The sequence below is a fragment of the Accipiter gentilis genome, chromosome 15, assembly GCF_929443795.1.
Source record: "Accipiter gentilis chromosome 15, bAccGen1.1, whole genome shotgun sequence".
Classification (NCBI taxonomy): Eukaryota; Metazoa; Chordata; class Aves; order Accipitriformes; family Accipitridae; genus Astur; species Astur gentilis.
The window spans coordinates 24,649,042-24,674,790 of record NC_064894.1 but is presented as its reverse complement, the minus strand read 5'-3'; the positions used below and the strand labels follow the sequence as shown (position 1 = coordinate 24,674,790).

At 38.8% G+C, this 25,749-nt stretch overlaps 1 protein-coding gene across 1 annotated transcript in view; it reads right to left on the bottom strand.

The window, feature by feature from the left end:
• Nucleotides 1-25,749, bottom strand: part of LAMA4 (laminin subunit alpha 4) — a 106,855-nt gene that overhangs the window by 3,109 nt on the left and 77,997 nt on the right. The window contains exons 22-37 of the mRNA XM_049817891.1: nucleotides 24,270-24,403; nucleotides 22,908-23,079; nucleotides 20,690-20,821; nucleotides 19,458-19,600; nucleotides 15,914-16,049; nucleotides 14,633-14,770; nucleotides 12,974-13,107; nucleotides 11,484-11,648; nucleotides 10,629-10,782; nucleotides 9,712-9,905; nucleotides 7,957-8,146; nucleotides 6,938-7,093; nucleotides 5,961-6,120; nucleotides 4,803-4,933; nucleotides 2,204-2,297; nucleotides 1,104-1,223 (exon numbers count right to left, since the gene is read on the bottom strand). Of these exons, the coding sequence (XP_049673848.1) occupies nucleotides 1,104-1,223; nucleotides 2,204-2,297; nucleotides 4,803-4,933; nucleotides 5,961-6,120; nucleotides 6,938-7,093; nucleotides 7,957-8,146; nucleotides 9,712-9,905; nucleotides 10,629-10,782; nucleotides 11,484-11,648; nucleotides 12,974-13,107; nucleotides 14,633-14,770; nucleotides 15,914-16,049; nucleotides 19,458-19,600; nucleotides 20,690-20,821; nucleotides 22,908-23,079; nucleotides 24,270-24,403 (2,353 nt within the window). The remainder of the gene's footprint in view (nucleotides 1-1,103; nucleotides 1,224-2,203; nucleotides 2,298-4,802; nucleotides 4,934-5,960; nucleotides 6,121-6,937; nucleotides 7,094-7,956; nucleotides 8,147-9,711; nucleotides 9,906-10,628; nucleotides 10,783-11,483; nucleotides 11,649-12,973; nucleotides 13,108-14,632; nucleotides 14,771-15,913; nucleotides 16,050-19,457; nucleotides 19,601-20,689; nucleotides 20,822-22,907; nucleotides 23,080-24,269; nucleotides 24,404-25,749) is intronic.

Here is a 25,749-nt window from a genome sequence, read left to right as displayed (position 1 = left end):
ATTTAGTTTACTATATTTACATGGTATTAGTTAGTATTGTATCTTGTTTCTTGTCATGAAGTTCTTTGTAAGATTTTTCTGTGCCAGGGTGATAATAGCATTATAGAGCCGATATATTGCATTGCTTTTGAATTCTATAATTAATGTAGAAATAGAAGGCTCTATTATGAAGCAGAACAGCATTTGCAATTACCACTTTATATTACCTCTCTGGGATAAGTTCTGTCCTAATAAAATTCCAGTTTGGATTTAAAGAGTGAACAGGCATCTGCACATAGATTTTATTATTCCCTTTAGGCTCATTTTTTCCTCCTGGTGGTGTGGGATGGATGAGAACATCACGCACTCAAGCCACTAATCCAAGATAAGCAATATAATAAATTTTGTAGTTAGAGCTGTTCATGATTGACATGCAAGACACAGAGAAATAATGCTTCATATTTTCAATGAGAAATGTACAGGAGATGACTTAAAAATTGAATCACGTAGTGTTGATTACAGTTTGTATATGAACCCCAACAGAGTAGCTCTGTCTGTTGAATAAGGGAAGTAAATGTAGTAATCTTGGCCCACACTACACAGATGGTCTGTGAGTCACAAATTCACATTAGCAGACATCTGTGCAATAGAAATCACTAGTCAGAAAAAGAATTTTCATGTTTTGTCTCGTGTTCAAAGACACCATTGCTTGAAGAAGAAGGAAGAAGCCTACCAGCCACAAAACCTTGAGACTCCAGTTACAGTGACAGTGAGTTTCCAACCCCATAAATAAATAAATCACTTCTTAAAAAACAGTAAGCCCACACTGGAAAGTAAAATGGAAAAAAACTGATTTTTTTTCTAGCTGGCTGACTTCTCTACTGAGTCCTTACCTGACTATCCAGCAACTGTGAATGTTTTACTTTCAATGAAGCAGCACTTTTTTTCTTTGAGAACTTGAGGCAGAACGTTTCTGATCAGCTCTTGAGCCTTTGAATTTTACCAGGTTGTTCACATGAGATATGTTTTGTTCTTTTTTGAAATGAAAATGAAGTCTCTACGCTTCCTCTGGAAACTGTGTTGAAATTTGAGAACAACTTACCACAAAGCTTCCAAAAACTTACCTGGTACACCTCCAATAAACACTGGCTCCCTGTGGTCAGTTGCCTTTGGATTTAGTGGCCCTACAACATGGTTGACTTCAGAGTCTACATCCAGCTGCACCACATTAGCATCTCTAATAACTGAAAGGAGAACAGGGATCAAGAAGATTGTAAGAAGTAGCACATAAGTCTTCTATGACAGACAGGAGTTATCTGATCTGACTAGTTTGATTTAGTGTTTGCTAGGTTGGGTGTGACAGTATGTGGGCAAATTCTGGCATAGAGCAGGGCCAATGGAAGATACAGTGTGGGAGCAAGGGTGCTTTTGAGTGGGGCTCTTGATTGCCAGCATGTGTGTCTAGGCTGCAGGGTATGAGCATACAATGGTGTGTGGCTTAGAAAAACTGTTTGCCAAATCATTCCCAATAGGAGATGTACTAGAATGCAGTGAAGTTTCCTCCTTGCTTGTGCGCCTGGGTTTCCATCAGAAGGAAACCAGAATGCATGGGGAAAGGGTGCACACTCGTATCTCTTATGGATGTGATGCTGGGAGATAGGCCAAGTCAGCACCTAGATGGGAAGGTAAGGGAGTTCAAAGTACCTTAGGTTTAGAAGTACTTTCTGACTTTCAGACCCAGGAAAGAAGGATGGCTGTATAGCATAGAGGCAAAATCCTGTCTGTAGACATCTCTCTGTGTGAGGCAGAGGCTCCCCAGATCTGTCCTGTTATTTGACCTTTAAGGGCAGCATATACTTGTGCCTACTACATTCTACCAACTTATTAAACTCTAATTGGGAAAAGAAGAATATCATCTGGTATAGGACTTAGGAAAGGTTGCCAGCATTTCAGCTAGGCTGTCTGGTGTTCTTTGAACAAGGAGCTTCCATCTTTGCTTGTTCTTTGTAGGAACTTGTGCTTGTCCTCCCAGGAAGCTCTACGGTTCCTGTATCTGAGGGATGAATATGACTATGTCTTTCACACAAACTTATATCTTGACAGGTGAAAAGGAAGAACTGAGAATATGACTCCATTCCCTGTGCACTAGCCCATGGAGATGGTTGTCTGGAGGGGAAAACTGGGCTCTGTCACCTTTCTTAGGGGATGATCATGTCTTACTGACCTGCAATTCGGTGCCACCTCCCATCGCAGAGACTCTGTTTCAGTGTCACTGAAGTTGAAAAATCCCTGATGCCATTATTTAGTTTCACAGTAACCTGGGGGAAAATAATGTAGTTGCCACTGTAAACCCCTTCCTGTTCTCTTTTTTCCTTCTGTTGTAATAATGCTGTATTCCTCACTCAAAACATGCCTAGTATGTAAGTGAAAGAAAAACCTGATTTCATGAAATTCTTTAAAATAAAGCACCTTTCTAGTTCACAGATTTAGTGGTTTTGGGTTTTGGGGTTTTTTTTTTTAGATTCAGTAGTTCTGCAACATTTCTGATTTGAACTCAAGGAAGAGTTCAAAAAAAGATTAAAAAGAACAGCTAATTTCACTCAAGTTTTCTAGTACTGCTACTCTATAATTTCCTGTGTGGTAAATTGGTGTTTAGAGCCATCAGATGATGTTTTGGCATCTTGCTAGCCACTTAATAAGGAAAACAGTCATGAAAGACCTAAGTATAAACAAACAGACAAGATGTGAGAAAGAAATAGATAGGGAACTTATGAATCACTTTTAAGTTACTTGTTCAAGCTTACCAGCAAATCTCTGGCAGAGCTAGAAAGTGAACCTAATTCTGAATTTTGCACCTCTGCTTTATGTGGATTACGTGGATTAATATCTTTCTGCATGGAGATGTTACAGCAGTGGCAGAGCAGTGCTGTGTCCCTGTTGTGGGGCACAAGATTGCCAGTGGTGATTGCCAGAGAACTCCAAACACTGAGTATAGCCACTTAGGCTTTTCAAATGTCTAAGTTGTCCCTGCTAATACTGACAACTTGTTGACTGAAAATGTTGCAAGGAAACAACTTCTATTTAATTTTAGAGGATCTCTGTTTCAACATAGTTGTAACTAAGAAATTTTTAAACTTTTTTTCCACAAGGGCACCAGCAAACAAAAATGAAATGATCCTCATGTTCTCTTTTATCCACCCTTGGACAGAATATATAGTAGTGATTAAAGCAAATACAGAATTGTGAGAGAAAGTGGCTCCTTAATAAATCCTCCAGACAAGCTGTACTGATAGAGATGTGTACATTTAAAAAATGAATTAAAAATGCTGATTGTTCTTATTTGTCCAGCAAAAATGTTTTCACAAAACAGTCTTTGGTAAGACTGCATTCAAAGAGAGCAGACGGTTAATGGTAAAAAACACAGATGCTTACTAAGAAGGTAACTGGCGTACCTGTTGCATTGACAAGCAGGGAAGAGCTGCTTTTCAAGGGTGAATTTTGTTTATGAATTGCATATGCGTTATGCAGGAAGTGAAGTTTGAAGCAGTAAGTGAGGCAGTTTCTTTTGTTAGACCAACTGATACAGTTGGAAAACCAGGCAAGATTCTGGACATTGCAAACCTTCCATCAGATCTTTACATAGGAAATACTAGGCTGGACTAGTTGTATACAGATTCAACCTTTAAATGTGACATGATACACAGCAATACAATGTGCTTTAGGAAGTTCTTTGTTAATTCACCAAGGACTAGCTACAGCTATAAGAATGGGCTTTATCTTACCTAATCAGCTGTCAAAAGTTAGGTGCCTGACTGAAGCACATGTTCTATCTATGGTCAATATAGAAAAATAGATTCTCTGAATGACAGATGACTTGGTCACATATATTAGGCACCTGCCTTAGGATAGGATGAATCATTGTGTTAAACTCTCCACTCAGTCGCTCTACTGTAGCTTCCTGTTCTTTTAAGAGAGGTGACAGCATGTTTCCTGAGATGTTGCATTTCTAACTGAGGTACAGCCAGCCTCACTTAAATACCCTTCTGATTTGGCTGACAGATACTGGGTAGTGCATTGCAGTGGTCAAAGGGTATCCACACTGCTTAGTCTCTTGACTATGCCCTGAGTTTCTTTTCTGCAAAAAGGAAAAAAATAAATAAATTTCCCCTGCTCTAAACCTTTGCTTGTTTTGTCCACTTAGACTGCAACTTATTACTGTATGTGTGCAATGCATAGCATGAAGGGATCCAGATTTTAGCGATGAACATAATAAAAAATAGCAACAGCAATAACTACCTGGTAAGTTCATTTCAGACATCCCCCTTTCAAAAAGAGAAAGCCTAACAAAAATCCAGAGGCTCTAGACACCAGATCAACAGACAATCAGAATTTTCCCTTTCTCTCTCTCCCCATCACACACATGTATGTTAAAGGAAGAAGAGTGAGCACAACTCAGGCTTCTCTTTCAACAAATGAGAAATAAAAATTCATCAACAGTTACCTTACTTGTAACTGTTACACATTTTTAATGTGTGGGTGAAAGAGCAGCACCAAAGAGTCAGTGCTCTTGCTTCTTTTCAACTGCTCATTAAATATTTATAATTGGTATAATTGGTAAAGTGATCTGATTTTGTCCTAGGTGTTATTTTTTGTATTTTGAAATAAATATCTGGGTTGCCTAATCTAAGCAGTTAATATATTTAGGAGAGAAATAAGAATCAATTAATGGCAAATTTGTAAGACAAAAGCTGCATATAGCAGAGCCCAAGTAGGTAGGAGAGGAACCAGTCAAAGCAGTGGAGGAAATAGGACTTTCATTATACCTGTCCATTTCTCATGTGCATATTCAAGTACTCTCCATTCACGCTGTGACCATGCAGTAGAATTCCTGAGCTGCTTCGGGGACGTATTTCAAAAACAACTTCAAATTTCAGGCCTAAACTGAAGGATTCATCTGTGAGGTAAAAAGAATAACATTCTCTTTGTACTGAGTTAGTGATGAAATTGGACATTTATTCAAAGTCAAAACAGAAATTCAAAGCCCAGGGTGGAACTTACTTATCCTGTCGTTGAAATTATTGAAACATGTGCCAGTACACATACTTGAAGAGATGGCATGGTGTGCTGTCAATGACCCATTTCAACTTTTGTTTAGATTGTTTGCTTGGAGTACTGATAAAGGTTTCTTTATTTTCCCATTATTTAAAAAAATGTATTTTGTTTAAAAATATTTCTTAGCAACGAAGTGGACAGCAGAAAGTAAATAATCTGTATTTTTTAGCAGTTTCTTATTGTGCAATTTGGTAGACATTCAGCAGTCTTTATACAGTGAGTGGGAGTTCACTTGAGCTTTGATGATTCAGTAGAAGAAACTCCCTTTTTCAATCTGGTGGCAGGCCAGGGAGCAAATTAGAAACACTGTCTAATTCTTCTTGGTGTTGCCAATGCATAGGGTTGTGCAGTTTCCTTTCCTGTTCAGATCAGAGCCTATGTGACCAAAAAACCCTCATAAAACACGTCCTGGAACATAACAGGCCTAAATGACAGAAAAGATGTATTCTGTCATGCTGTTCATTATCAAGACATGCAGAAAGCCTTTCCTTAGGATTTTTGCATTATATGTTGTTTTATTAATTAAAAAACTAAGGGATGACTATTTGCTGGTGTGCTTGGTCTTGGCCACATTGACTTCTGTATGTCTGTAATAATTTTTTCCATATTATAATCTGTTCCCCTGTGAAATTATTCTAATTATTTGAAATACATACATACAGATGTATTTATGTAACAACTCATTAAGTTTCATGGTGACATTGTAACCTGTCAACATCAGCTGCTTACCACAATAATGATCTGTATCTAGTAATCCTTACAGCTCCCAGCCTCAGAAATTACCACACCCTTTAGTAAAATATGCCATTCTGAAGCACAGTGAATACTACAGTCTTATTATGGGATACATTTGTTTAGTAGTGTATTACCAAGGACGACATATCCTCCTTCTGATGAAAAGTATGTTCCTGCTTCTGATGGGCCTTCAAAGCATGGCGTTACACTAAATGTCTGCGAAGCTGAATTAATTGATCTTCCATTGAGCTGTAAATTGCTGAGACAACCACTGAAACTGTAGACAGAGTTAATCTAAGGGGGGGAAAAAATCATGATTAGTAGAGAAACTACTTGTGGAAGGAAATAAACTCTTCTGTCCTTATTTGTACTTGTTTTACAAGCTGTAATGGTGTGGTTGTCTGGTGCTGCATCAATTTTGAATTAAAAAGTAGTTTCCAGAGAAAAAAAGCAGGACAGATACTTTCCCTAGCCTCTCATATCTCTCTGATGACTTCAAGGTAACTCCAACCTGTGTTGTTTCTCAGACAGTCCTTACTGAACTGTGAGAAATAAAGTGCAACTAGAGCAAGGCAGTGTTATACATACCTAATACCCTCAAGGCAGGACAGAGGGGTCTACTTTTTCTGAGTAGTGTATCTATCTTGTTAGGCACATAACACTAAAGATTATCTTGAAGGAGACTTGATTATGTTCATTTTTGCTTTAACACTCCTTTCCACGTAATTCAGTATCAAGATGTAAAGCAGAATCCTGACTTCTAGGTACTGTCTTAAAACAGAGATACTAGGACAACACTAAAATCTCTCCAAAATTCATCTGTATCTCAAACCTTAGGGTGAAACTGATCTCCCTTAACTTTACCTGCCTCATCTAAGCTTGGATGTTACTAGGATTTCTCTTTTCCTCAGGGACCATTGGCTTTCCAGTTGCTGCTGCAAGTCTATGGAAGTCTAGCCCAGCTACTGCCAGCTGAGCCCTGCAGGAGCTTTGCTATCCACTTGAATTGAGCTCTGTGCTCCTCGGCATGCTGAGGATTCAGATCATACAGTCAGCTTTTGCACTAGCTGTACATAGAGGTATGGGATGATGTAATGGGTGTCTGCTTTACCTGGATATTTTTTACAGCTTTTCCAGGAGCTACACCCCCAATATAGAGTGGTTCAGTGACTTGCCAGGTATTAGCATTGCTGCTGAAAGGTTCTTCCAGAACTCGGAGACCATCAATTATCAAGCGACCAATATTTTTGCCTCTAATAAATATCACCTAGAAAGAGAGGAAAAAAATTTGGAAGATTACTTTAATCTGTTGGTGAACACTCCTGTGCAGTGGAAGAAGATAAGAAATTTGAGAAGAAAAGCTTGTGAGTGATACTCTACAAACCTGTTTCATTAACTGCCAATATTCTTTGCTGGACAACCCTCTCTTTTCAAGTTCATGTAAAGGCTAGATAGTAAAACTGTTCTTTCTTACGTTTTGGTGTACAAGGCAGAGGTAATCAAGGTGTCACAAGGTCTACTGATATCTGACCATCTTATATTCACATATATGATCCATTGCTACAGTGCTATCACTGTTAGCATTTTCATGTTCTTCACCAGTTTTATGGTCTGGATTCATCCAGCCTGCTTTAAACACTTAAATGCCCAAGTTAGGAGCTTAGTAACTGTATACTTCCTCTGTAGTCAGTGAGGAGGGAGAGGTACCTATAGAGGGAAATTCACCTTGACCCCTAAAATTGGCTTTTTATTTTCATAGACTACAGAGGGAGACTAAGACAGCTGTGCTCCTTGCTTAGGGACTTCAAAGAAATTTGCTGAACAAAATTATCCTAGTCCTTCCTTTCCTAGCTAACTTAACTCTTAATTTCCTCACTGTTCTGCTTGTTGCCATCACTTCTTTTCAGTTGTTAGTGTTGGGAATTGCTGGATTTTTATAACTGACATACTTTCCTGTCCCTAGTTAATGACTTGATAAAATGCCACATGGAAGATTTAAAAACATTGGCAGAAGTTTCTCAACATGTAAGTGTGGTTATGAACACAGAAATGAAAACTTCCTGAGCTGTCACATCAGCAGTGTCTTTACTACAGCATGTGCCATCATAATGATTGCTTTCTTTTACTTACATTGTGCCAAAGGCCATCATTGTATTTCTCTTGGCTCTTAATCCTTATCTTCTGATGACCAGCATTAAACATAAAAATGAGTCGGCCATGAGCAATGAAAAGGGCCATGAAGTTGGTCTCTTTTTGATCCGAGACGTAGAAAATCATTCCATGAGATGAGTGAGTTTTCAGACTGATAGAGAACTGAGCTCTGGCACATAAAAACACAGTATTAAAATTAGAGCAGATATAACTGACTTAAATCAAACTGCAGCAGAGGAAGACTGAGATTTTCCTCTCATCCAAAGGAATATACATCTCCTTTATGGAAGTTCTGTTTCTGAGAAACATTCTGTACTGGATTTTGGAGTAGAAGTCAAAGTTGGAGAAGAAGCTGCCTTGCAAAGAACTTGTTTTCAAAAATTAAAATCTCTGGAATGAGTAAAATCAATACAGACCACCAATAACTGACACTATACACACTACATTTCCATTCCTGTTGAACAGCAGTGTTGGGGGACTTTTTAACTGTGATAGCATGGATGCCTGACAGTTCACAATTCTTTATTGTTATTCCAGACTCACTGCTAAGCTTCTCCTTCATTGTAGTTCCTTGTGAAGTCCAAGACAATGTGGCAAGTTATATTGACTTGGTTTGACGCTGTCAACAGTGAAGATTTCTTAAGTCATTGGTATTATTGCTTTGGGTCTAAAAAATGGCAAACCTGTACTGGTGTAGGACAGTGCCAGAACTGGTAACTCCTGCTTCTCATGTCAGGTGACTAGCCTAGCTTCCATTCTTAGTATTGCCTGAAGGATCTGTATGTTCCCCATTGCATGTGTGTACACACACTTTACGCCCTTGCCAATATCTGTTGTTTTAAAACATCACAAGTCATTGTTTTTTTGAAATGCACATTAAATGATGAAGCTGTAATAACAGTTGTAAAACAAATATGTCTTGTAGGGATGAAGAGACATATTAAAGTTTGGGTTTTCCTTCTTCATATGGGCACCATCAGGACTGCCCTACATGAAACACTATTGAATTAAAACAAACGTAATGCTTTTTTTTATTTAAGTCAGGAAATAGCACTCTTCTTTTCTGAGTTAGTGGTCTGGTATGCTTCCAGGAAGTGCTGTGTTGTTGAATTTATAGTCTTTCATGGAACGTATTAAACCAAAATCCTTTGTTGGTCATAACATACCATATGGCATATTCTGTGGGAGCCTGAGATTTAAAAGTCCACAATATCTGGACTCATTATTAATTACTTGAATTTCCATTATGGCTTGAATTGGACATGGTTTTCATAGCTTTATGTCCTACTGCACTGTGTAGATTCATAACCATTAAATAGCTGACAAGGTCCACTCAACACGTAACTGCTTCATTTCTTGGTAAACTGTCATGTTCTTTTCCAGCTCTGCTCTAATGCCATTGCTTCTTGTGTAAAGAGACAAAAGGTGCATTGCTTGTACAGAACTAACATCCTCAAAGTCTTCATACAAATAGGCAAGGAGACACATTTTATTAATATATGTTGCAGATGAAGACTGCACAAGAGGGTTGTAACTGGAAACACGTTCTATTTATTGCTCTTACTCAACTGGAACACCTTTTAATATATCCTAACAACATGCTCTATACAAAAATTGGCCTAAGATACAAAGGAAAAAGCCAGGGTAACAGCAGAAATGTGTCCCCTTTTTTTATTTGAAATACATCTTTCTCCTCCTCAGTATATGTAATTTTTATTTCTAAGGTCCCTTTACCTTTGACTGAAATCCTTTGGTATGTGATCAAATTCTTGCCGGCTGTTTGCTGTTCCTCCAAATTGATATGCATGTTCGGTTGCCTTGGGATTCATGGGCAAGTGGCACTGAGGGTCTCTTTGCATATTCACTTCTTGATACAGGTTTTTGAGGCCAGTTGAAGGCTGTGAAATCTTGTCTTTATCTCTTCCCACCTTCATAGAAAGAGAACCATTAACCACAAATTTTAACTAAGATTGGACATAATAAAATAACAGTATCATTTATACCTAAGCTAGTAATACATTTTTTTCCTTATAAAAATAGCAGGAATGGTTCCAAGTCAAATTTTCCTTGAACAGATCTACTATAGATGCTGATTTAGGGCAGAAAAAGGGATAAACAGAGTACTTGTGTAGCTAACATAATTACAATTAAATTCTTTTGCTGTTTTCCTAATTTAATCTTTTCGTCTCTGCTTTGATGGTATCAGATATACTATAGGCATAAGAAGACATGCTTGGACTAAAAGTTCTGCATGTTGGAAGAAGGGGGTTCTTTCACATTTATAATTAATGCATGCTAATTGTACCCAGTAGAGAGAGCCATATAGATGTAGCTGAGAATAGAAGCAACCTTATTGCCTTTAAGATATAGAAGAAATCAAGAAGGCTTCTTTCTGCAGTACTTTTTTGAAGATGTCATAAATTTTGTTTTACAGTTCTAGCAAGAGAGAATGATGGACGTGTAGGCCAGATAGATCGAGTCAGGGATGCAGTGATGGAATATGTAAAGAACAGGGTCCTTTCCTTCATATATGTGAAATAGTCTTCATGTGGTACATTTTGGATCCATGATTTGGAGAATTCCCAATCGTGGCACAGTATGTATCAACTTTGGAAAACTCTAGGGTGCTACTGGGGCAATTAGTAGCAAACCTTTTTATTACGGTTTCCTTTGGCTTTTGATGAGTTTTTTCCTTTCTTATGGAGAAGAGCAACTGGAGGAGATTCAACAGGGCATCCATACAAAGAAGTCTGAACTTTCTCAGAGTACTGCTGGAAATCTTCCACTTCAACCTCTCGATCCAACCTGTGTTTCAAAAAGGGGATTACAAGAAAAGCTTTTTTCCAAGCGTTGGAATTGTCTTCATAAAAATCGCAGAATCTTACATTTGTGGTTTAAATGATGTTTGGATGGGCTTTTTTTTCATTCTTGGATCATGGATAAAAGTACAGATTTATCAGTCAATGTTTGGGTAATGCAGGCAGCCTATAGTACCTCTGCCTGTTGCATCCATGCTTACATAAACAGAGAGTACCAACCTGCAGCATCAAATTAACTTTAAAATCTTCTATATAAGAACATTTCATAAAGTGATTATAATCAACAAGTTCTGACCATTTTCACATGACCAAACTCCTAACTTTCCCAGCTTCTGTGAGATGCCTTAATATAATTTTGTTTCAAAGGCAGAGCTGAAAGCTACATAATATAAATGTAAATTACAGCTATGCAAATTATACATTGCAGCAGCAGCATTAGCAGGTGCAGTACTGAAAGCTGATTTACATCAAGTTATTCCCACTTTAACAATATATTAACCTAGCAGGTCTGTGCTCACAGATTCCATGGCAAGCAAGGTAAGAAACTTATTCACACATACTGTCTAGCCTCAAAAAATGAGACAGGGATTTTTTTTTTTTTGTGACAATTAGTCATTTCTCTTGAGCTACTATTTGAGCTGTCAGGCAGTGACTGCCTGGTAATGTGTTTGGGAAGATGCTACGCACCTAGTGAAGTAAGCATTACTTATGCAGCCAGTGAAGTTGGCTTGCTGCGTTCTGAGGGGAGAGCCGCCAAAATAAAACTTCTTAACGCTGTCCAGGCTTTTCCCTGCCCTGTCCTTTGCTGGGTTCTTCTTGCTTTGTTTCTTGTCATCAACAGTCAGCTCATATCTGCAAAGGCAAAGCATCCATTTTGTAGGCTAGTTTCAGAAACATCAATGCCAGTGGTTAGCATATTACATGCACCCAAAATGCTCCGCTCAGTGTATACATTACTGAATGGGGGTACTGCTCAAAGTCATGAGAAGACCTTCTCATTTCCAGCTATGCAACAGGTAGCAGTGCAATAACCCACTGGCAAAGTTGAGCCCAGAGGCCTATGGATTTAATAATATTCTGGGGTTAATTGTGAAGTCCAAAAAAATACAGTCCACTCAGTGAAGACAGATAAACTAAGGGATTGCTAATAAATGGACGGAGCCACCATTTGGGTAAAATAAGATCTAAACACATGCTAATCCTTCTTCTTTATGCCCCTATCCCTTTTTCCTCCTCTTTCATCACAATACATTGATGTTTGAGCTTATACAATGTTTTTTACCTAATCTAATTTTGAAACACATTAATTGCTGCAGAAGTCAGGAAGTATTCTATTGCTTTAATAAGGAACTGAGTATAACTAAAGCATCAGACATTGATTTTGTTTGGCAAGTTCAGAATTCAGCACACTCAGGGAAACATGACAGTCCCCAAGGCTATTCCAAGGAATCTTTTCGCACCTTCAGCTTTTCAAACTATGTTTCTTGGAGTCAGAAGTCAAAGGTACAAACCTCCATTTCCATTAGAAAACTGAGAATGACCTGGTTGTATCTGCATAGGCAAGATTCTTGAAGAAAGATGATTTGATTATTCGACCTTCTAAGAAAATTTTAAACATAGAAAATGACACTAAAACATACCAATAAAACAATGCTTTCAAGATTTTAAAATGAACATAGGGAGACTTATTCCCTACTGCTGTATTTAGTCTCACATTTGTGTCTGTCAGTGCTAAAAAATACTGTAAACACGTTCCACTGCATATATCCCGAATGAATGTTTTTTTGTGAAGATGCCTCAATTACTTCAGGGTCAATTTCGGATTGCTTTAACAAATCAGAACAATAAATCCTGATGAAAAATGAATCTCATGCTAGTCTTTAATTATATTAAAATGCTTTCATACCTGAGGACAAAAAAGGACTAAGCTTTTAGAAAAACTATTATTTTAGTTTTACTAAAAACTACCAGCATCTTGTGCTCAGGCCAAGCTGGCCAGTTTTCAATCACATAGATTTTTGGCTTTGTATTTTCTTAACTGAATAGATCAGTTAAAAATATCACTTAAAAAATCCCACTTAAAAATCACTTTGGAAGTGAATATTAAATGATAATATGCTTTACAAGAAATAGTTATATGCTGAAGGTAGGGAATAAAAGATGCTGGACAGCTTTACCTTTCTGGTGTGACAGAAGTGATGATGAAGTGGGTTTTTCCATCATTGTAATTTCGGTCTGGTGATTGAATTTTGGTTCCACTTGCATTTAAAACCACAGCACCTCTGTCCATAGAGATGGATAATACATCTGACTGAAATATAGACAAAAACATCTTCATAAGCAAGTGTAACACAGAAAAATTAACAGTTCTGTGCACTTTCATGTTGTATTTATTTTCCTTCCTGCTGTTTTCCCCATTTGTGCTTTATTTGCAGAAAGGTATACTGAGAAGCAAAACAGGGAATGATCTCATTAGAATTGATATTCTTGCTGGTTTTTAAGCCTGAATTCTGGGAATTCTGGTGCTGATTATGTCTCAAGTATGTCACATGAGCTCCTTCCATCTAACATGGCTGCATGATGTTTACATTTCATTTGTGTTTCTGGTACTCCTGGTACTGTATAGAGCAGCTGTTACTGCAAGATTCCTGCTGTCGTAAGACCAATACTTTTTTTTTTTTTTTTTCCTAATTCCCTCTGATCAGACCAGTTCAATCACTCAAAATTATCTCAGAGATAAGATCTGCTATCTGGGTCAGGCATAGGGGATCACTATGCCACATAGCAGGAATATTGTCTGTTCTATTAGAGCAAGCACTGCCACTGTGCACTGGTAGGAATCGTCCTGTCTCCCACTGTCAAGTGCTAAGTAGCTGAACCTCCATTTGTTAAGTAGGGCACTTGGCACCTCATAGGATTAGAGCTTTTGATTTAACACCAGAAGTGGTGTGTATAAGGCTTCACTTATGCAAACGTTGTGGATAACTGACATGGTTACTGATTTCAATTTAAGGTAATACTTCAGGCTGTAAAATGTAAAAGTTCAGGAGTGGTTATCAGTGTCATACAGCCTTCCCTGCTGCACTGCTGATGATCTTCTGCAAGTACAGCAGAACAGACACTTGGGGGTGGTTGCAAATGTTCTGTCATCTAAGCTCATGCTTGCTGCAGATATCAGTCTGAGCCTGCAGGATCTTGGAATCGCTTTGGCTGACACAAGATTTTGGGAGTTCAAGTCCATGTTTCTGCCCATGTCACACCTTCGAGGGGGCATTGAGAACAAGGAGCCATTCTCCAGTGCAGCTTTTCCCAGTCACACATGGAGGTCTAAGTACCATCTGGGAATACAGGCAGCTTTCTTACTGATTTCTGTCAACTCAGCAATGCTCAAAATACCATCCCACTAATTCAAACAAACTTTGTCTTTGCTTCTAGGGGATTGCGTCTGGATGGAAAATGTCAGGCCCTTAATACTATTTGTACTTTGGTAGCACCTACAGGTCCAAATAGGGATTGCAGTACTGCTGAGCACAGCAAGACCGACTGTGCATTTCTGCTCTAAGGGACTTTATTGAGCACAAGTGGATGCATATTAATTCTAGGCATATGATCAAATCCTCTTCTCAACATCAAAATAATGCCTAAGCATTGCTGTTTTTCATCTGTAGATCAAATGTGAACTGTGAAAATGAGGTCATCAATGAATGCTTCTATATTGGAGACTGCTTTCTCTATTATGAAACCATTAAGTGAGAAATTGTATTATTCCCCTAGTATTCTCCTGGGAAACAATGTGAGGATAAAATAAAACCAACTGTAAAGAAATATATACTTACTCCTTCAGAATAGTAAAACAGCAGCCCGTTGGGCTGCAATGTCCGGAAATTAAAGCCTCCTTCAAATTCACCAAAGAGGGATTCTTTTTGGCTTGATGCAATGAAGCTCTCTCCATTGAAATATGCTTTGCGGGACATCTGTGTATTAAATGAAACAAAATTACAAGTAAACTTCAAGAAAACATTCAAATCATAAAAAGAATGAGGCTATTTCTTTTTTTTTTTAAAGATTCAGCCAGCTCAGTTCTATAAAACCTTCAATTTTTCATGCATGTCAATGTAATTTATATAGGCTTTCCCTTGCTGTGAAAATATTAAGAAAGTGTAGCCATTTTAGACAGTGCAAGCTGAATTGTTCTCAGTTTCCTGGGATTCTTGGCCTCATCCTAAGTCTGCTGATGTTAGTGGGCCTGAAGACCGAAGCAGAGGGGGCTCAAGCCCCTGTCTATGCTGTGTGGCACTGATTCACCATCCTAACATATTATATATTAGTTTGTGTCCTGCACTGAGTTCTGGGACGGGATGGGGGGGGATGTTGGACATGGTAGTCTATAACCCTCAGAGTCTCAGGAGTAAAACTGGGTCTGAGGTAGGACAAATTGCAGCTAGCTTCATTGTTCACAGCGGGTGAGATTGTGTGATGAGTTCTACAAGTGTTGGGCTCCTTCATCTTCACAGATTTGCAGCATGGCTTTGGATAGACATGGCCATAGGATAAAGACCACAAACACTGTTTAGATTTACCAGCCTTGCATTGTAATGGCCAAATGATGAATGATGGAAGGGATTGGAAACAAAATGGCAATTTTCTTGGTGGTAATGCTGGTGCAATTGGTTTGTGTATCACAGAGGAATAGCTGGCCTGACTTAAGGGGAGAACTTATTGGAAGGGTGAATATCGTGCTCTCTCTTAAATTTCATACATCTGTATTAGGATGCATGTGAGGATAATTCTCCTTGTTTCTTTAAGAAAAAACAAATTACGTTGGAATATTTCGTTGGAATACAGCACACAATTTATTTCAGATCCAGCTTTCACATTGCAATCTCACATATGATAAGAACATCAAGTGAAACAGCTTGTGCTGTAATTCAGGGTGAAAATTGGGTGCATGTCAGCAGACTTAAAACACACATGCACCACCCCCACCAGTCAGTGTGTGCATTATCATTTCCTTGGTTGAAGACTTTCTTTCTGTTATTTGGAGTAAAATTCAAGCTCACAGCTGTATCCATTGCCAAAATTTTGTTGTTATCTCACAAAAATGATGTTACGCTTACCAATGAATCCTCTGGGCACCCGTAGCTGATTCCCAGGGTTCCTGGTTCCTCTAACAAGTTGAAATCCTTCTTTTGGAACTGGAAACCCTTCATGCAGCCTTTAAAGCCGATACTTCCTGCCAGATGTGAGCTAATGCTGTCGGAAAACAATGCCAAACAAGCTGCAGTTAGATAGCCCTTGCCTTTCTGAACAGACTTTTATCACCAAGGTATTCTAAAAAACTTGGAAGAGCCTCAGTCATTTGCCTCACTAGTGCCCAATTCCTGCATCTTTATATAAAACAACTAATTAACCACATTATGTGTTTTGAAAAGTCAAGATGCACCAGATGTAATAAATATTATGGGGGGAAATATATGAGAGTTCAGAGAGGAGATCCATATAGAGTAACTTTAAAAAAATAAAAATAGCTGCTGATATGAAAAGATTTTAAAATGTATTTCTACCCACTTACAATTGGTTTCTATCTCCATTTTTTAATGATTTTGGAAAAGTTCTGGTTTAGTTTTCCTGTATTGCCTTTAGTAGCAAGATCCGTCCTTGCCTTTGGAAGCAAATGGATCTCTGTTTCTTAACAAACAATAGTAACAGAGGTCAGGGAAGTAAGAGCAAATTCTGCTTGCTGATGAGTGGGTTTATGTGATCATAAATGAGAGCAGCAGTTTGGCTTCCAGGATCTTTTTTAGGTCAGATTTGAGGTAGATAGCACAGCAGTGTATCCCAACTTCTCCTACTCACTGCTCTAAGTTTTTCTTCTCCACCCTTCACTAAGATATCACAGCATTACAGCACAGGGCAAATATAATTCAATTTATCCTCACAATACTCGAGGTGCATGAAGAGGAAGTAATTTGCTTAAAATTGCAGAAAGTCTGTGACAGGGCAAGGAAATTACATGGGATCTACTGGGTACCAGTCAGGAGACAGCTAGGGAACAAACACACTGAAGGAGTGAATGTGAAATCTGGAGCTTTGACCCGGTTACCTGTAAATGGTCTTTGTTCTTTCGACAGGATGTACCTTAGCAGTGGGATTCTTCTCACCTCACATGAGATGATATTGACAGTGTTGACATCTGCTTCTGTGCTAGTTGTCTATGAGCTATCTTATTGTAAGGTAGACATTGGAAACATGATGGATGAATGAGGCTCTGGAAATGCTTATTTTTCTACATTGGCAAAAATGGACCATCAGGTGAAGTAGCACAAATGTACATGTACATATTGGAAATAAGGTGAGGGGAGGAGCACTGTAGGGGCTTAATCTGCTCCTCAGTGAAATCAGCACGAAGGCAAAATCAACAGGAAGGCTCCTGCCATCCTCACTGGGATTTGGATCAAAGTGTGGGGTATCAGTCAACCAGTTTAATCTCTACTCTGATTGACAATGTGACTGGCTGGATGCCACAAATACACCTTTCTGTTAAATGCCATTAACTTCTAGGAGGAACAGGAACTAGAGAAGATAGGTTTTAACCTAAAGATAGGCTTCTGAGTTTATTTCTTAATGGTTCCCAGCAACCAGTGCTCATATCTCCCCTTAGCTTTCTGCTTTATGCAGTGACTGAGGTGGGAGAAAAATAACATATTGTGGTACTTTCAGATTCATTTATTTGGGAAAAAAGGCAATTGACAGAGGAAAGAGCTGTTGAAGTGAATGAAAATACACTGCTTTGAAAGAATATTAAACTCCCTCCCTAAGACTAGAGCTAATTTCCTGCCCCTGCTGCTGCCCTCCACTGTCAGTTATATGTTAGTCTGTCTAGAAAAAGGAAGCATAATTATAAATAGTAGGTAGTAGTAGTAGTAGAGAGATAGTAGTAGGTCATCAGTAGATGATAGAATTCTAATACTGACTTATGCTCTGATGAAAATGGAATGCTGTCACCACATTTGGACTGTACTTTTTGCTGTCTACCTTTGTCATGAGAACCAAAGCTGAGTATAATAGCAAAGGTGTAGCTCTGCTGAAATAATTTCGGTATACATTTTTCAATATTGATCATATTTTTGCAATGTCTATGGATTTTTTCTGACACAGCTTGTTTATTGAGATGCTATTTTTCCTGCTTTAACAGTACCTTCCGGGTATTTTGCAGAATAACCACAAGTCACTCAGAAAACTGCAGGCATAATTCATGTGATTCATCTTGTATCCTACATTTGTGAACAAGTCTCATCTGCCATTGAGCTGCACAATTGCCTAGATTTCTAGGTCCTTCTGGGCTTTTTCAGGGTTCTCTAGGCTTGATTAACCAAAGTAATTTTCACCATCCTTTTGTCCTTTGTTTCTAGATAGTTAATGTATTTAATACCAGCCCTAAGAGAGATCCTTTGGGCAGGTGGTGTAGACTTTTTATACTGTGAGAACTGAAGAGTTACTACTATGTCCTATTTTCTCTTTCCCAGCTGCTCTCTAATCCACTGCAGCCTTTCCCCTCTCCACACCACTAGTTTTCTCAATAGCCTTTTATGACAGACCTTTGTAAAGAACTATTTGAAAGGCCAGATAAATTATATACCCTGTTTCTTCCTTGCCCACCATTTTGTTTGCATGTTCAAATAATTACATGGGATTGAAAGGCATCGTTTTCCTTTACATGAAGATTGTCCCTATTTTAAAAGCTTAATCTGTAAGTATTTTATACCTCAGACATTATTTATCGATTCAACAGGCTCTCCTGACAACAAAATAAGGTTTCAGGAGGTTTACTACTAATTCCTAGAAACTATTGTGCAACATTTTCTATCTTCCCTTTTTTTTTTTTTTTACACAGAGGGTATTTTAAGGAGAGATGGTATTTCTGTTAGCAGTTGTGACACTTAAAACAGCAGCTGGAGCCCTTCTGAAAATGCTGGCCTCACTGTTTGACCCTGGGAATGAATACTGCCTGTCAGAAGAGCATACCCTTCTTCAAGCAGCCAGTCGGCTCTCCCAGAGCATGACCCTGGTTCGGCAGATTCCCACTGCAGGAAATGAGAGTAACACAGTCTACTGAGATTAAACCTGGCTTCTGTCAAATGGTACGATGGGAAAATGAGACTTTTTCTTTTCTTCCCACGCCTACACAGAGCCAGCTGACTAGGATCTAGAAAGAACCTGAGATGGATCAGAACTGAAGTGCATAGAAGGAAAAAATATTGTCTTTAGATTTGAAATGCAGTTGGTAGAAGGTTTTGATTCTTCAGCTAGTGCATTGCTATTTTACAAAGATCACTTTTTGCAGAGCAAGGAGGAACAGCAATTCTGTACATTCATGTGTTCTTCAAAAATGCCGTTTAGTTTTAAGAAGACATCAATTTCCGTTACCCTTACTAAAACTCAACCAGTTTCAGCAGAATTTACCTGTGCTGGATCAAGCCTAATCCTTGGTACTTCAGAGCTCTGAGAGATGCTTAGAAAAGTGTCTGAGGGGTTGTTTTACATAAAGTGTTGAGGCTTGGAAAAATGTTTTATTGTAAGCCCTTCAGCACAGATCATACAACATAACTTAAATATGGTGATTACTTGAAGATAATGATTGAATCCCAGTAGTAAACCAACCTGGAATGCAAGATCTCAGCAGGCGCTCCTCCAATGTAGATGTCTGTGAATGGCATTGCTGTTCTTTCATTGTCCACACTTTTTATATGTCGTCTGTCTACTACCAAGATCATCTTCTTAGAATTGTGATATATAATAGAAATCTGAAAAGAGAAACATGTGCTTAGAAGTGTCCAAAATGTCCTTTTGTAAGTTGTCATGGTGATTTTGCAAAATTGATTGCATCATTATATCTTTTTGTTTGAGAAGTTCCTCCCATTTATCAAAAAATTTGTTTGTAAATCAGGAGAGGCTGACAAAAATTACTAGTAGGGAGCTTATTTTGATGTCACAATTTATCTGATGACTGAAAACTCAGGATAATTCACTTATAAATAAATCCACATGAAACTACCCCATGTCAAATTCTACACTGTGGCAAACAGATAAGCTCCATTAACTTCAGAGTGCTTTCTTGATTTATCCAAGAAGCTAGGCCATACTTCTTAAAAAACTTATGTCATTTTCAAAGCATAAAAGACTTAATTGTGCTCTGCTTAAACAGTTTGAACAGAACTTTAGCTCTAGTTGTGGATCAGGAATCAGACTTTGAATTTACATCAAGTAAATGGCAAGAGAAGCAAGCCACTAAGCATGATTTGCTACTGTCACTGTCACAGTTACACCGGCTTAAAGCAAATTCTCTTAAACCAAATACAAGCAGATATTTTAGATCTGCCAAAGTCCCTAAAATACTATGCATATATAAAAGACTGCTACCAAATTAATTCTTTCTTCAAATGAAATGGGAAATGCAATATTTCTTGTAATACAATGCAAAACAACTAAGGTGGTCAAGTTAACATAATGACATGTTTTTAGTTGAGGAGAGTTGTATATTTGAAGGACATAGTTGTCTTGGATATAACTTCATTTTGAATTAATAACAATTTTTCTCCCATGTGAACTGTCCTGTCCTTGTCTAATAATATGCAGAATCTGTCCACAAGCACTGATTTACAAGGAGGCAGGGAGAGCCTTCCCTTTCCACTGCTCAGTAGTGGTGGGACTTGCGTGTCCTCTTTCACATCCAAGGCGGGCATGCTCTCTACTCTTCTGCCCACTCTGCTGCATCACCACCTGACACCTCATCCCTTTGCTCCTCTCATTGGTGTTGGAGTAAATTATTGCTGCTTTGGAGCTGCTGGGATAGTTGGTCAAATGGCTGTGATTGATTGTAACTGCATCTCTACCTCATGAAATTTAGCATCGTTAATCTGAGCCTTCTTCATGGAGTCCTCTAGCAGCACAGGGCCGGTGCTGAAGCCAAAGTCATAACGAAGGTACAAGAAACCATTGTGCATCTCTAGACTGAAGAACATACTCTGTGTAAAACAAAACAGCAGTCAGAAAAGGACAATGATTGTGGGAGCAATTAAAAAAAGTAATAAACAATGTTATGAGAGTGTCTGATATTGTGAAAAGCATGCTGGGAAAAGGTACTTTTGTTTGCAAAACTAAGTTTCTGGATTTTTTATATGTATATAAAATATATGTGTATATACACATGCACACATAATTGATAAACAGCACTTATTTTAAGACTTGATGAACTGTTTCCGTGTAGGAAGAGTATTTGGTAGCACAGTGATGTCAATATTCTTTACCAGCAAATTGTTCCTAATGCAAACACATCTATTTACTGTCAAAGTAATACCACACGCCCCAAATGAAAGATGTTATACTGCTAAAAGCAATGTTGTGCTAGAATGACTGTATCTGCATTAGCAGCTTCTGCCACGATGCCTGTAATAGCTCAGGATTATATCTTTTCACAGCCCTGATCAGCACTGATGTATTTCCTGACGGCTGAGCAATAGGTAGAGAGTATTTACTGTGTGTTTGATTTCTGGATTTCCTGACTATTCCTGCTTCATGGTTTGGCTTCTGTTCTGTGGCTGGGTGACCTACAGTTTATAAACAGGATCTCTACTTTAGAAATCTTTAGGGAGTGCTTGAAATGAAGATCTGTACCATAGAATTAGTCTTGTTCCAAAACTGAATATAAAGAAGCAGAAAGGACAGTTTACAGCAACTGTACATCTGGGTTAATGCTTTTAATGCTAATGCTTGTCTTCTCTCCTAGTGTTTGTGCTGTTGTTCCCATGCCTAATGGAAACATGGGAACAATAATTCTCAAAAAACTACTGCAGGACAAGAACTGCTGTCTCTAACACAAATGAGTGCACCTTCAGAAATCATTACTTGAAGTAGTAAAAGTAGGTCTTAATCTAGTGCTTTTAAATGAAACTGCAGCTTGGGTTTGTTTTGAACAGCTTAAACTTGAAAATGAAACAGGGATTACATTCAGAATATTTATGAGCTGTCTTTGCAGAGCTGAATAATGGACCAGCTTACTCAGTCTTTCTAAAAGTGCCTGTGAGCCGGCATGGTCTTCCACAGCTAACATCCGACTTGATTGCAGTTTCCACCCTAACACACAAAGTCCATACATGTCCAACAAACCTCTGGGCACTTTGGAAGAAAAATGTCTGATCTGCCATAGAGGCTGTTAAACTTCTAACAGCAGTTGCTTAGTCCAAAACCTCCTAAGAGCGAAGGTTAGTGGTGGCATGCTATGCTGCAGAGCAAATCACTCCCCACAGCTCTCCTTTGGAAGTTACCCTAAAGGTAAACACTAGAGAGTAACTCTTCTAATGAGACTGGATTTTTTTTCTCTTCTAAATGCTCAATGCAGTGGTACATGTAGGTGTCTAGACAAGTGTATGTCTGTGGACTGCATCTACATAGTAGAATGTTTTCTGTAGCTTTACCAAGTTGTAATCCACACAGGACTTGGGAGCTTGATGTGGAGATCCTCAAACCAAAAAAATCCGAGTTTGTCTTCAGAAGATATTTGCATGTGGAGTCTACTTTCTTCAAACCCTTACAGAGTTGGCATCACCCTCAAACTTCTGAAAAGCTGGTGATATTTGGATCAAGCCTTTTTATTTGGACTACTTTCTGTTTTCAGTAACTTAAATAAATATTTAGTACACCCTGAGACACAGTTATAAAGTGGCAGCTACCACAAAGTGGCCGCTTTATGGGAGTTACTTCATAGAAATTTCCTATTGCTTTGATTGTGTGTTCACATTTAAATAAAGGTGCAACTACTGGTCTTAACCGGAATCTCTCTCAAAGTGTCATTGCAAAGGTATGACCGGTCTGAAGACCTGACTATCTGGATGAGAGCAGAGTCCAACTCAGGGCCTCGGCTTCCTGGGGCCTTTGCAGAGCAAGTTCCAGTTCCCTCCTAATGTATACATGCACCAGACAAACACAAAATATTTCCTCATTCTGGAAGTTAAATGTATGAACATAAGCATTTTGGATTTTTCATGATATTGTAAGTACTGGGGAACTTGTGGCACTCATGGATAAAGGGTAACAAGAGGATTTGGTACTCACCCCATTAATCATCAGCAGGATCAATCCATTGTCTGTAGGTGTTCGAACTTCTATGTCAAACCGAGTCACCTGGCTGAATCTTCCCCTTCTCTCAATGTTTCTTGCCAGGGCATAGCCAGAGCCATCAAAGAAATAGCTCACAGCCCGGCTCTGAGTGAAAGCCAACTTATTTCTATGAAAAAACAAGAGGAGAAGTAGTATTTGGCATATCCCCATTTTAATTTGGGGAAATTTAAAGGCCTTTACAATTAGCATACTTTCTTGAAATAATTGTTCTGTACTGCTGCTTCTTCCTGGCAGCAGTGAGACTGATGACTTTCTTTCAAATTCTTTCTGGGAACTTTTTCTGAAAAACAGTGTGTATCTTTGAAGGTGTATCCTCCTTCATCATTACATTGTGCTTTTATTCTGTGTAGATTGTAGAGGATAGAAAAACTCTTTGCTCATCCTTGTAATGCGGCAGGCCCACAACACCTCCTCATTATAAGGATACACATACATTCCTATTAAGAGCTTGCCCAGTTTGCGCAGAAACCCATTGGAATTCTCTGAGGGATTTAGCTGAGCATGGGCTCTGCTGGGGAGCCCAGGAGCGGCTGCATGCACTGTCCTGGAGAGCAGCTGCTTGCGTTCCCTGCTTGTGGGAATGGTATGGGAAGCAATCATTTGCTCTGTCCCAACACATCCTGCATTTCTTCCTAGTGAGAGCAGCACATTCCTCTCCTCTTCTTTGTATGGAGAGATTCTACTGTTGCTGCCGGTTGTATGAACAAAATGCCTGCTAATATCTGTGCTAAATGAACGCTGCAGTTGATGTTGACTTCTACTTTAGGGGCTGCATTTCCCAGTTTGTGAATGGCTTATCTGAGGAATTTCTGTTGTGGGTTTCAGAGTGTGTGACAGAAAGATAACTTTGGTATGGGCTTTGCTAGCTGGGGGTGGGACTGCACTCAAGTTTGCCAGGCCCACTGGAGCAGTATTGCTTGCAGTAACAGGGTTCAAGTCAGGAGCAGTCCTGTCCTAGGCAAGCAGTGGGGTTGAGGAGGCAGCCTGGACCATGGCCCAGCTAACACATCAGTTACCCTTTCGAAGGCATGAGCAAGGATGTGAGAGAGTTAATGGAGACAGCAGCAAATCATAGAATGTCTTGAGTTGGGAGGGACCCATAAGGATCATCGAGTCCAACTCCCATGTATATGTAAGTTTAACTTGTTGACACAACTAGGAGTTAAAAGTGGCCAAGTTCCTTCTGGACAATTCAGTATCACCTTCACGTTTGTAATGTAAAACGAGAATAGAACCACCGGGACTGGCACTTGCAACAAACCAGAGCAGCAGAGTGACGGTGGGACTGTCCCCTACCTGGCACAAGGTGGCGATGTGGTGGTGTCGATGTTATAGACGTGCTTGAAGTTGTACAGGCTGATCACATCATCGTTCAGGGTAGCCAGTTCCAGGCAGCCGATGAAGCCAGGTAGGTTTAAGCTAGGAGGCAGCTGTGCAGAGGGCAAGGAAAAGTAAAAGGAGAAAAGTCACACTTTTTGTTTTGGTATCATGACAGCTTTTGTACCTGGGGTCAGTTTTGTCCCTGTGCTCTTCGTGTTTTGAAATGAATGGGATGATGCTACCTCGGAATAGTCTTTGCAGTCCGTATCATGATATGGCCGTTGTGCTGTAAGTTAAAATGGAGCACATGAATGGTCTCACAGTGAGAACAATAGGCCAGGTAAGGCAACTGCAAACAAAGAACTTTTGTAGATTTGAAGGGAGCACACTTGGAAAAGGGGAAAAGGGTTAAGATTTGACTAATCATAGATCTTTCTCAGCGTATTTGAATCTCTCAGTAGATATTTCATATCTAATGTATTGACATCCTTCACTGCCAGAAGAATAACTTCATACCGTGATGAAAGAGAGAGAAATGAGAGAGGTCTTTAAACCCATGAGACTTGGATTCAAAGTCTGTACCAGTGGCTAATCCTCACTATGTATTATTGTGAACAGTTAGCATGATATAAAAACCTCCTTCTTTTAACAATGGTCACTGCAAATGGAATTTAAATAGCCACATTGGTGAGGGGAAAAATACAAAAGAATAAAGCTGATAGAGCTAGTGAATCATTCCTTTAATATTAAAATACTCTGTCCTGTGGAACAGGTGTGATATTAATAACACCCCTTTTACTTCAGAGTCTGATCACTGCCAGTAACTTTTCTTTGGCTTCTCATTATTTCCATTTTGCTTATGGTATAATAATAATGGTAATACAGCAATGCAGAATATGTGTTGCTGTAAGAGAAAATGAGATTCTTATCTGCAGCACAGATACATTTTGTAAATGATCATGTTTCCTTTTTTTCCTTTGTTTCTTCTATTCTTTTAAATTATGTTAAGTATGAGACTTCTAATGGTTAAGTGGTACATTTCATATTTACAATGTAACAGGGAAGAAAAGGCAAAAGCTTTTAGCAAATAAGACTGTATGTTAATAAATGAAAATGTGAGGTGTCCATTCCTAAGGGAAAAGAGACCCATATGCTTATCAAATTAATTCCATGAATCCTTTTCTTCCCATTCTCCTTCCAATTTTTCTTCACTTTTCTCTTTTCCTTTTCCTCTGCCCTGCTCTGGAACAGACCTGGAGGGTTCATTTGCTGGATTTTTTGTTGTTGTTGTTGTGTGTGTGCAACTATTATTCAGTCCTCAGTCCTATTTGCAGGCAATTTGCACCCAGGGTTCAGTAATCAAAAATTCAAACCATGGCATATAGCTGGCAGTCACAGCAATGCAAAAGCTCAGGCATATGTAAGTGCATTGAGTTAATCTTTGTTTTTATATTGT